At 42.5% G+C, this 13146-nt stretch overlaps 1 protein-coding gene across 3 annotated transcripts in view; it reads right to left on the reverse strand.

The window, feature by feature from the left end:
* The window catches only part of SNX30 (sorting nexin family member 30), a 56431-nt gene that overhangs the window by 23164 nt on the left and 20121 nt on the right, over positions 1-13146 (reverse strand). For 2 of the 3 annotated variants that reach the window (XM_021380810.1, XM_021380809.1), the window contains exon 2: positions 4884-5072. In XM_021380810.1, coding sequence (XP_021236485.1) covers positions 4884-5072 — 189 coding nt within the window. Of the gene's footprint in view, positions 1-4883; positions 5073-8381; positions 8415-13146 lie in introns of those variants that run through there. The other variant, XM_021380811.1, reaches the window with a different exon arrangement.

Consider the following 13146-nt stretch of genomic DNA (forward strand, 5'->3'; position numbering starts at 1 on the left):
GAAGACATCAAGCCCACCTCATCCCTGTTCTAACTTGGTTGCTATGGTATGGTAAGGAGTATACTTAAGTACATATGCTAACATAATGGATCCTCATCAGTGTAGCACAAGAATTTGTGAGTAAGAGACTGCCTAGACTTAGATATCCACTGTGGATTTGTATTTTAGTCAGCTACACATCAGTGCAGCAACCAGCTTCTTTAACACAGCAGAGTGCCTCAGCACAAATGAGATTTTTGACACTTTATATGAAACATTTACAGTGGCTTGAAGCAAGACACTGAGCACTGGTACACTAGAATAAGATAATGCATAAGCATACAAAGAGCCCGCATCAGCCAGTGCTGACTGCTTTGTCCCGTTAATGGGGAAGCTGTACTTCACTTTGCAGAAGATCATCAGAAATTGAAATGAAAAGTAATCATTTAATAGAAGGGAGAGCTTATGTGAACTGGCTGTGGTAGGATGAAGCCCTCTGAAAAGAGCTCATACAGTGAATGTGTAATTGGGATGTCTACACACAACAGTGTCTTACCCTGTAGCACAACAATGAAAGTGAAGTGTCCAGTCTGCTAGTTTAGAGAAACTTACTAACCAGTGCCCTGCTAACAGTTACAGAAAACCAGATGCTACTTAGTCTGGAAGAAGGGAGGCAGGATTTGAGCAGGATAAGTCCTAGTCTACAATCTTAGTATCAGTTAGCGTTCATCTACAGCAAACTGTTCCTGCTGCCTTTAGGTTACAAACAGATTTGTAAAAGTTTTTCATTTTTCAGGTTTTGTTCTTCAAAAGGAGCCAAATGAAAATACATCATATTCATCAGCATTTTGGTGTTTGCTGTATGAGCTGTCAAATCTGGAGAGCAAATAAGCTTTTCAAAGACTATTTGGACAGAACATAAGAGCCCTTCAAGGTTTTAACCACATCTCACTAATGCTGAAAGAATTTGGATTTCAGATCAAACTCTTCATTAGCTTGGCACAAGTTATTTTTTCCAGATTGCACACAGAATGGAAGAGGGTCTTGCCACCATCCAGGAATGGCAAGTAAAGTCTAGGTTTTTGACAAAGTTATATTTCTCCTGCTTTCTTAGTAAGATTCATAAATCTCATTTTTCCAAAGACACGTCTCTCCCAAAGGAATTTGAGAAACTGACGTGGCAGACCTCAGCCTCCTAAAAATAATGGGTAAGACACTTCCAGGGATTTTTTGACAATTCCAGCACAGTTCCACTAAGTAAGCACTGCAGTATTCCAGGCTCAGTTTTACTTGTCAAAAAGCAGGAAGGGTTACAGACACTTCTACCTCTTGTTGGAAACAGTATTAAGGCAAACACCGAGTCTTGGTATTTCTTCTTTCTTGAAAAGAGTTAGCAGCCAAACCTAAAGCTAGTCTGTGACAACTATGCACATGTAATTATTTTCCTCATTCTAGTTCTGGTCTTTTACTCACTAAGTACTTTTATGTATTTCCCCCATGTTAGTATTTAAGCCCACGGTAAAAAATTCTATTAAAAAAAAAACAGTAGAATGGTGGGGGAAAGGCAACAGTGTTGACGTTCATATCAGTTCATAGTTTTGTTCACCTCACATAATTTAGCCCATTTGAAAAAGAGCATTTAACATCTGCACTTCTGTAGGGAGCAAGCTACTCTGTGTACTCATCTATTCAATGCATGCACTGGAAGCAGGGGCAGAAGGAGAGGAAGAGAACAAGATTTCTAGTTCAGCATTCAGTGGTTTGAAGGCAACTCCATTCAAGCTGCAGAGCAACTGCAGGACACTGAGGAATGGCATACAGCTGTTCAGACTTCCATGGAAGAAGGCACAGAAGAATGCCCTGCCTTCCTAGAAAGTACAATAAAAGCAAAGTTAGAAATACTTCAATGTTTCCCTTAGGAGAGATGACTACATAGCATAAGATTGATTTTACCCTGTCCTGCCTCAGAAGAAACATCTTCTAGATAAAATCCCTCTTGAGTATACATCAGTTTATCTGAAGAGCTACAACTTCAATCATTACAAGCAAGGCCATTTAAGTTCCAGCATGAGCTTAACTCACCTTCTCTTTTGGTTCCACTAGTCTCCCCTTCTAAGAAAACTTTTGTTATCAAGAAGAAAACAGGATATCAAAAACAGTCAGCAAAGCCAGGTTTGATTTGCTCATCCCATTCTTTTGGAGATTCTTATTCTGCTGTTATAGAATGTGTTAATCCAGAACACTTGCTGAGGAACACTACTCAGCTCTTAGAAGGAAACCATGAAAGCAGGGATACAAGCAAGACCAATGTAACTCCATAATTTCATCTCAGATTCACTGCAAGCCTTTTAGACTAAACATTCTGGACCCCTCCTCAGCCACCACTACCTACAGACAAAGATATCAGTGCATGGGGAATCTAGGGCATACCAGAAGACCTCTATTTCTGCTGTTGCAATAGATGACTTTTCTAAAAGATGCAAAAAAAAAAAAAAAAAAGGTAAACAAGAAAATACTACTGCAGCCAGGTTACACTCTTTCTCTACAGTGGTTTCCAGCCAGAGACTCAAGTTTGTGTTACAGTACTGATAATTACACTCCCCTCAGATGACTGGAACAAGACTTGCAACAGAGCTATGAACTACAACCTGAAGGTAGAAACATCAGCACCTACCCTGATCGTAGCATCTAAGAATTATTCCTATGCAGCTTTTGCCATGTTTAATTACTGATTTCAGCTACAGTGGCTTACTGGGCAATTAGCTAGACATCAAAGAAGACTTGTTTGTACTGCAAGATTGAGTCAGGCCATTAATATTGTTAAACTTCCAACGAGACTTTTTCAAACAATAGTAGACTAGATTGTTGACCTAAGAGGTTAGCCAGAAGTTTACAAGAATAAGTAATAAACTCAAACAGGTGAGGTGATTAATGAGGATAAATTATGCACCATTTTAAAATAGTATCGTAACGCTATGATACAGTAGCATTATGTGCTACAGTGAGATGCAGAATAAAGCAAGTACTAACAGTACTTGATAGATATCTTGGTAGATATGAAATCTGTGGGTTTTTTTAAATTAAGAAAAAAAGGCAATACTGAGTAACATCTGCTCTAAGGCAAATACCTTATCCACTTTCTAGATTCCAGTTTAAGTGGTGCTGTTGAAGCAGGTGCAGAGGAGAGCCATGAGGATTGTGATGCTCCATACAGCCATGATACTCAGAGGCTGGAGTACCTTTCCTATGAAAAAAGGTTAAGGGAGCTGGGCTTGTTCAGCCTGGAAAAGGTTCTAGGGAGACCTCATTGCAGCCTTCTACTACTTAAAGGCTGCTTATAAATAGGAGGGAGACCAACCAACAGTAACAGGACAAGGGCAGAATGGTTTTATACCAGAAGAGAGGAGATTTAGGCTAAATGTTAGGAAGCAATTCCTTACTCGGGGTGGTGAGACACTGGCACAGGCTGCCCAAGGAAGCTGTGGATGCCCCATTCCCAGAGACATTCAAAGCCAGGTTGGATGGGGCCCTGGGCAGCCTCATCTAGTGGTCAACAAACTTGCCCACAGCAAGGGACTAAAACTGGATGGGCTTTAAGGACCTTCCCAATCCAAGCCATCCTATGATTTTACGATTAAGAAGGAAATCCTTGTATTAACAAGGGTTAACAATTGTTTGCTAACAATTAACAAGTTTTCAAACAGAACAGCAAGAGTGCCACTGTGTAGAGATAGTTTATCTTGACATAATAATCAAGTCTTCAGCTTATTCCTTCTGATCTTGGAAAAGCCAAAGGCAAAGGCACTCCACATAAAAATTTCCTTCAATACTTAGAATTTTTTACTGGTTAAGATACATTATTTCTTGCAAGACTAAGATAGAACAACCAAGAATGGCAGGCCTATGTTAAACCTGCAATAAGAGGTAGCTTCTATGTTCAAGTCCATATTTTCCCCAGTGCAACCTGAAAGTGGAACTTCTGAGAGGAACTTCTTTTTTGCAAGATATATATGGGTTGTGAAGACTTTCTTATCTCAAGGGAAAATACCCCCTCCAGTAGTTACTGCCATCTAAGCAAGCCACAGTAATGTAAATCTTTCTGGACAAGATATAATCACAGTGAAGCTGGTGAACACTTTTTACATTAGGTAACTACAAGTGCCCAAAGAAGATGTCAACATTATCTCAAAGTTGATGCTGATGAGACAACCTAGTTAACGGAAATTAAAGTGCCAGCTGTAAGTGCAATAAGCTTTTCAGTTTCCTTTTCCTACTAGTATAACTAGGTTACATTAATGGCTGCCCTACACTACCTTGAAAAAATCTGCATTCTTTTGGGAAACATTCTAATGCTACTTAGTTCTAACAATCAACAACTACAAGAAAGCTAGTTTACCTCTGAGGATGAAAATTACAATATTATGATTTAGATAAGCAGATGACAGAGGAAGTGTGACAGACACTTAAGCAACAAGATTAAAGAATTCCAGAGAATGATAGACAAAATGAGTGAAGATTAACAGTGAATTAACAAGAAGGTGCATTCCCCTCTAGCAAAGGTAACTCAAACCAAATGGGTGTCAGATTACTTTACATGAAAATTTTTCAAGCGAAAGAAACTGGCTTTTCAAGTTTACAAACAGTTTTGTTTAAGAGACAAGATCTAAACTGACACATTAAAAGTTTTACATTACTTCACATACTGAAGTAGTAACAGTTCCTATAAAAGAAGTCACACCATCAATACATTTATTACAAGGTACTGAAAGACACTAAGTTCTCATCCTTAAAATAAAGAGATAGAATACCAAGCATAAACATCCAGAACACTCCTTTCAAAAACAAACAACAACAAAACTTCCCAAGGTAAAAAAGCAGTAGGAAAGGAGAATGTTGCTTAGTACCTTTGTTGTAACTCTATACGTGATGTAAGTCTCCATCGTGCATACGTGTTTTTTGGGATCATCAACAGTAACAAACAAGTCTTTTGTTTCCCCATCCAAGTCATCATCCAGCTGCAGTCTGTTGAGAAGAGATGAGGAGGAGGCTGGGCTAGAAGTATCAACAGGTGTGCCATTGGGTAGACTGAGATCCTGTTTCGAAAAAGAAAAAAAATCATGACATTTTAGATACATTAAGAGATTCACCATAAAGCAGTGTTCTTTGAGATGCCACTGACAAGCTTCATTGATAGTTCTATTTCTTTTTGGCCATTATCACACAATTTTCTTTCAACAGCTTCAAGGATCAGCCCATTCCAGGACACGCTGGCAACCATTCAAGTTTGCAGCTTGAATATTAAGCTCAAGAAATGTTCGGCTGTTCCTCAAGTTGAAAAGAAAGCATGTTACCACTCTGCTTCCCCTTAATACTGAGCAAACCAGTTTATTTCCATGAGAAATCAGAGATGATGTTGAACCAACTTAGACCCTGAAAATGAAACAACTAGGCAAATTAGGAGACCTATTTGTAAGACAGGCTTCAGGCAAAGTGGCAACACTTCAGCTGACTGATGTGAGTCAGCCTTCCCCTGGAGACTCCCATGGAGTCAGGAGAGAAAACTCATATCAGAAACTTCTGATCCAGATCACTAGATGTATCTACATGCACCTCCCTCCAGAGTCTTAAGGCCCATGGATACACTGTGCCTTGCTTGGAGGTCCTTATCCCCATCCTTCCAATTCCAAGATTATCATCCAATGCATAGAGAAAAGAGGTTAAAAGAACCAGCAAGTAGCCATTTTAGGATGAGGCACACAAGGGTTTAGGATGCCTGTAATTCCTAAAAACTCACCCAACAGCGGAAAAAAAATATATATATAGATATATATATATTGAACTTGATATATCCCTACATCTTCAAGGCTTAGAATTTGGTATAAACCAATTATTCTATGCGTCTCTGCCCTGGTCGTGTAGCAGACCTAGCTGACCACGTGTAAAAAGCTGTACAGGAACATTTGACTATAGTCAAAAAAAGTGCCAAAGATTCAAGCCTCTTACTTACAGAGAAGATTGACTGCTGCAGATTTTTGTTGCTGTTGTTTAAGTCATAGCACAAGATGTTACACATAGAACATTTCCCTTTCAAGGACAAAGGTTCCCCTGAATGCTAGACGTGGTGAAATATCACTACAGCTAAAGCAGCATCTCAACTAGTAGCGTTTAGTTCAAGAACTACTGCTCAGCCCCAGCTTCATTTAGTCTTTACATGGCTAACAGAAACATGCAATTTCAGCTAAGGAATTATTTCTGTGTAAGATCTCATTTGCTCATCAGTATTCCTTATGCAACTATGGTTTATGTTCCAGCTGAACAAGGGTAGTCCTCATCCTCAAAAGACGTCCTCCTTTGCTCAAGGGTTCAGAATTATCTCTCAGGTGAGAACTGCAAGAACAGGCTTCTTATCAAGGTCTGCCTTTGACAATGGCTAAAATTGATGCTAAGCTGCTACCAGCCTTTGTTACAAACCCACTATTAGAACACTAGGATTTTAGAGACAGACCCTCTGACTGCCACAATCCTGCAGAACAGTGCTAGTACTGTTCCCCACTTTGAGGATTGCTTATGTAGTCGGGAGAAAAATACTTTAGCCTAGACATTTTGGGGAAAGGCAGATCCAAATTACTGCCTACAAACAGACATTTAGATACATTCTCCCAGGTAATGCTCAGAAGCGGATGTCAACACATGAAACACTGTAGATTTAACTCACAAATGACCAAGAATGAGAATGTAGGCACTAAGATGCTCTTTCAAGAGGGCAAAGGAGCAGGATGAATGTGGCACAGCTTGCCAGCTCATATATGAGATAGCTGTCCTGAACCACATAAGAAGCATCTGGCTCAGACTCAGTATACAAGGAGCCTGTATAACAGGAAACTGCAATGACACAACAACCCAGAAGAAAAAAAGTTCTGCTACAATCAGGAAAACAGAATAAGCAGATGTCAGGGTAAAATGAGATGCAGGAGATGGCTACAGAAATTCTGCAGTTCAGCTAGACAGGCAAATTTGGCAAAAGATTGGTAAAGAGCAATGAAAGCCCTGGGACACTGCAGTAGCTGTAGACAAGTCTGCTCTTACTTCCAAAAAGAACAGGCAGCTCTTGATTGCCCATGTGCAATATGAATTAGTGTAAGATAAGTTGTGCCAGAATTGCAGCAAGTTCTAAACTTCCAGAACGGAAATGAATTAATTGTGGAAACAGTTTAAACCCGATCAAACAGCACATTCTCGAAAGCCTGTAAAAACCCTTCCAAAAGGCAACTTAAAGAATATAGTGGAATCTTCTTAAGTTACAACAGTTCTACATCAAGTTGTTAGAACAACTGGAAGAAGGCCTAAGGGTGAAGCATGTGACCATGTTCACAAAGTCAAGAAATTTCCCCACCGGTTCTGTTGGAAGACTACAATGATCGTATTAACACACCTTGCACTTTTTAAGCAGGACAGAGGTCTGTAAAGGCTGGAATCCACTACAGTCTACTTGAGTATGTTCTTGAAGTCATAGCTTCTGTGGAATGTTTCGGATATTAAAACAAAGGCTGCAAGTAGCTTTACTCGATTCCGGCCTTGGATGAAATGCTCCAATCTAGATTAAGCATCAGCTCTACACCACTTTTAGTTAGAAGCTGGAGGGCTGCAAGCTACAGCTGGGGAAAGGACAGAGGAAGCATATATTTAATACTATTATGCTACACAGCTTTGCCTCTGATGGCAAAACCCTCCCCCCACTCATTCAGGGCTGGCATCACGCACTGCTGTTTGGCTGGGTTTCAGCAGCTGAAGGCCAAGTGAGAAACCAACTGTTTGTCCTTAGCAATGGGTGGAGCCTCTAAACTAGCTGCACAAGATAAGGAACTGCTGGAGTCTTTGTTTAGGAGCAGGCTAGAACCTTTGTTGAAGTCTTAACCATTGCTAGAAGGAGGGAGGCTTTCAAGTGTCACAGCAGATGGCCCATCAATCTGAGTTGTCTCAGGCTGTAATCCTGAAACAGAGCACTTCTGCATCATGTTAAATGGGACGGGCGTTCTTCCACAGGACTTGCAGTCTTGCTTCCGCAACTGCATCATCTGTTCTAGCCTACTTTTACCACAGAAAGGAGTCAGTCCTGCAAAGCCTGGCAGGAAAAGAAATCTACATCCATCTTCACTTCTCCCTGTCAACACAATTATCATACCCAAGAGCATTTGAAATACTGCTAATATTAAATGTTCCATATAACAAGAGAGTCTGGCTTCAGTGCCAGGGACTCATGCATCAGCTTCACCTTTGGTGTGGCAAGGTAGCCACTACTTTAATTACCTAGCTGCATTATGAGATCAGCACAGTCCAAGTTCTAGCAGGTACCTACTGCTTACAAAGTTCTTCATAGAAATAGAGCCTTTTTCATGCAGCACCTGATACAGTAGAGTCATCCTGCCATGAATTAGAGCAGAACCACAACAGTGATGAGAAAAGGCAGCTTCTAGTGATGAGGTAAATGGGATGAATGTTCTGTCTGCAGATTCTTCAAGTTTCAGGAAGTATCCTGGAAGATCTCCTCAGATTTCAAATCTTCTTCTACTGTAAATAAGAAAGATTCCTCATCTCCTCAGGCCACTATCACTACTGTCACCTGCAGAAGCAGGTCAGGTGAAGATCTAGCAAGGCCTGGATTACAACTTACGACAGAAATAATTCAACATTCAGACCTCCAGGCCTGTGACTACTGGTTGAGTCTTTCGTGCGCAGTCTGATTATCAGTAGGTAGTCGTACAGTTCTTCACACATTTTTGTGGAGTTTGGAGAATTCATCATAATACCCAAACTTCTGGATTCATGAGATCAGATGACTCTAGAAGCAAGGTTGGTCTTCTGGCACTCAATACAAACAGCAGCTAACTGTCTGCTCTAGATGCGTGAGCCCTGCCAACTATACAGGTTGCTATTTGGTAAAGAAGCAGCTTTGCATTCTTCTGTTGGATTATGCAGCCCAAACACTATGACTGGTTAGCCTGCACAGAAACGTATCCTAAATCTTTCAAGAAACTCGCTTCAAGTTTAAAACTCAGCTGAATTTTATGAACTTGAAGCCTGCATGTGAGATGCAGAATGAGTTGCGAAGTTTCCAGCTGATCTCATCTTCTCCCTCCTTCATTTCCTCAGGACATTTTCCAAGAGTCTAGATTTACACAGCAGCTTGGAGCCACAAAGTAAAACCTCAAGAGCTTGGTATTCAGTCTTCTGGAAGGTAGCATCCCCCCTCTAGAGCAGTACACACCAGAGAGAATGCAAACCTAGAAGGCTAAAAAAAAAAAAAAAAAGTCAAAAATTTTGTAGGTAGTGGTTTATTTTCAAGTGAAGATCATGTATTCTCTCGCCAAGTAGCTACTCAAAATCCCAGCTTCTAAAAATTCAACACTAGTTTTCGCCTATCCTGCCTTAGCAAGTGAGTAGCTGACCTGGATTGTAAATCTATTGAAGCAGTTGTCCACAAAGAAAATGAAAGCGGTGGTTCCACTAGGTTTGAGTCATAAAATCATAAAGGTTGGAAAAGTTCTCTAAGATCATCTAGTCCAGCTGTTCACCTACCACCAATACAACCAAGTAAACCATGTTCCTTAGTACCACATCTCCGCATTTCTTGAACGCCACTAGGGATGGTGACTCCACCGCCTCCCTGGGCAGCCCATTCCAGTGCCTGACCACTCTTTCAGAGAATTTTTTCCTAGTGCCCAACCTGAACCTCCCCTGGCGCAACTTGAGGTCATTCCCTCTCATCCTATCACTAGTTACCTGGGAGAATAGGTTGGCCCCCAGCTCACTACAACCTCCCTTCAGGTAGTTGCAGAGGGCAGTAAGGTCACCTCTGAGCCGCCTTTCTCCAGACTTAACAATCCCAGTTCCCTCAGTTGTTCCTCATAAGTCTTGTGTTCCAGTCCCCTCACAGCTTTGCTGGACTTCTCTGAACATGCTCCAAGGTCTCACTGTTTGCAGGCCCAAAACTGAACACAATACTCAAGGTGCAGCCTCAACAGTGGTGAGTACTGAGGGACGATCACCTCCCTGATGCTGCTGGCTACACTTTTCTCTGATACAAGCCAGGATGCCGTTGGCCTTCTTGGCCACGTGGGCACACTGCTGGCTCCTGTTCAGCGAGTGTCAACCAACACTCCCAGATCCTTTTCCTCTGCAAAGCCTTCCAGCCACTCTGCCCCAAGCCTGTAGCATTGCATGAGGTTGTTGTGCCCAAAGTACAGGATCAGACACTTGGTCTTGCTGAACTTCATCCCGATGGCCTCAGCCCAGCGATCCAGCCTGCCCACGCCACTCTGTAGGGCCTTCCTACCCTCAGGGAAATTGATACTTCCTCCCAGCTTGGTGTCATCTGCAGTCTTACTGAGTGTACACTCAATTCCCTCATCCAATTCATCAGTAAAGATATAAAGCAGGATGGGCCCCAGTACCAAACCCTGGGAAATATCACTTGTGATGGGTCACCAGCTGGATTTAACTCCTTTCACCACCACTCTCTGGGCCTGGCCCTTCAGCCAGTTCTTTACTCAGCAAAGAGTGTACCTGTCCAAGCCATAGGCTGTCAGCTTCCCCAGAAGAATACTGTGGGAGACAGTGTCAAAGGCTTTGCTGAAGTCTAGGTAGACTATGACAACAGCCTTTCCCTCATCCACCAGGCAGGCTACCTGGACATAGAAGAAGATCACGCTGGTCTAGCAGGACTTGCCTTCCATGAACCCATGCTGGCTGGGCCTGATCCTCTTCTGTACTGCATGTTGTGTGACTTCACTTAAGATGATCTGTTCCATAACCTTCCCTGGCACCAAGGTCATGCCGACAGGCCTGTAAGTTCACTGGATCCTCCTTATGATCCTTCTTGTAGATGGGGATCACATTGGCAAGCCTTCAGACCTCTGGGACCTCTTTGGTTTACCAGAACCGCTGATAGATGGCGTAAAATGGCTTGGCAATCACCTCTGCTGGAACCCTTGGGTGGATCCCATCTGGCCCAATGGACTTGTGACTGTCCAGGTAGAGTAGCAGGTCTCTGTTTCCATATGAGCCTTGAGGGGTTTACTCTGCTCTCCGCCTCAGACTTCCAGGTCAGGAGGCCGAGTACCCCAGGGATAACTGGTCTGACAACTAAAGGCAGATGTAAAGAAAGTATTGAGAACTTCAGCCTTATCCTCCTCAGTGGTCACATTTCCCACCACATCCAGTAAAGGATGGAGATTCTCCTTAGTCCTCCTCCTACTGTAAATACAGTAAAAAAATTTAATAAAAAATTTTTTTGTTCTTTTACTACAGTGGCCAAGTTGAGCTCATACTAAGTTTTAGCCTTACTGATTTTCTCCCTGCATAGCCTAGCAACTTCCTGGTTCTTTCCCTAAGTTGACTGCCCCTTCCTCCTCAGGAGGTAAATTCTCTTTTTTTCATGGAGCCTCAGAAAGTACGCCCTGATCAGCCAACACCATTTCTTCTTCCCTGGTGGCTCATCTTATGGCATGGGGAGACAGCCTGCTCCTGCACCTTTAAGACTTCCTTCTCAAGGAGCATCCAGCCTTCCTGGACCCCTTAAACCTTCAGAACTGAATCCCAAGAGGTCCTCCCAACCAGCATCCTGAACTGTCCAAAGTCTGCCCTCCAGAAGTCCAAGGCAGCAGTTTTGCTGGGCACCCTTTCTGACTTCACCAAGAATCAAGAATTCAACCATTTTGTGGTGACTCTGCTCAAGACAGCTCGACCTCCAGCAGTCCTCTGTTAGTGAACAGCAGGTCTAGCAAGGCACCTCCCCTGGTAGACTCTCTCACCAGCTGCGTCAGGAAGTGGACTTCAACACACTCCAGAAACCACCTAGACTGCTTCCTCTGTGCTGTACTGTGTTTCCAGTATAGATCAAGGAAGGTGAAGTTACCCATGAGAACAAGGGATGGCAATTGCTCAACTTCTACTATCTGCTTGTAGAACACCTCATCCATCTCTTCATCCTGGTTAGGCGGTCTATAACAGAGCCCAACCAGGATGTCTGCATTGTTGGCCTTCATCCTGATTTTCACCCACAGAGACTCAACCTTATCATTCCCAGCCTGAGCTCTACGACACTGAAATGCTCTTTAACAAAGAGCCACGCCACCACCTCTCCTTCCTTGCCTATCCCTTCTGAAGAGCTTATAGCTATCCACTGCAGCATTCTAGTTGTGAGAGTGATCCCACCATGTTTCAGTAATGGCAACTAAGCCATAGTTTGCCTGCAATACAATGGCTTCCAGGTTCTCCTGTTTGTTGCCCAAGCTGCTTGAATTGGTGTAGATGCACTTCAGGAGAGCCATCTGCCTAATCCTCCACTCCAGCATTGTTCCCCCAGGCTCACCTCAAGCACTCCTGGTTTTATCTCCTTTCCCCTTTCATACCTAGGTTAAAGCTCTCTCAATGAGCTCTGCCAGCTTCTGAGCTAGGATTTGTTTCCCCTTTGCAACAGGTGAGACCCAACAGCAGCCATCAGGTCAGGCACTGAGTAAACTGCCCCAAAGTTTTTCCAAGCACAAAATAATTTCAACTCTGAAAAGGATTAGCCTGAAGCTACCTGATGTGGCAAGTACACTGTTCTCATTCAACAGGTATTAGATGACGTACGAGATATCTGGAGACTGTATTGAAATGTTGCTGCTTACAGGCAAAGTAAGTACACTTTTCTTCAATTAATCCTGCCAACATCAGTGATCTTACACCCAGGCCTGTACCACTTCTAGAGCCTAGCTGTTTTGTTTCTAACATTTGGACTGCCGTACTTTTCTCCTTGCGCTTCAAGGCATTTTGTTGCTTTTTGCCTTCCATTTCTCAGAGAGGCATGACCACAGACACAGTCATGGCAAGGAGACAGTGATTCCACGCAGCGATTACAGTTGGTTCCTGGAATGGTCTTATTTTCATACCTCCAGTACTTAACAGTAAGTCATAGAAGAAGTGCTATGATTTATGACTGGAAAACTAAAATGGTTTAAATGTAAGTATTCAAAAACACTATAAAAGCTAGTAACTTGCCTCTCACAGACCTGCTCACAGCATGACTTATCCCATCCCAGAGAGTTCTGAGAGAAGGTAGCTTTGATATCTAGAGCTCTCTACCACTGGTCTGCACAGTTCAGTTCTGTGTGGGAAGAGAATGCA

This window comes from Numida meleagris, chromosome Z, assembly GCF_002078875.1.
Source record: "Numida meleagris isolate 19003 breed g44 Domestic line chromosome Z, NumMel1.0, whole genome shotgun sequence".
Lineage (NCBI taxonomy): Eukaryota > Metazoa > Chordata > Aves > Galliformes > Numididae > Numida > Numida meleagris.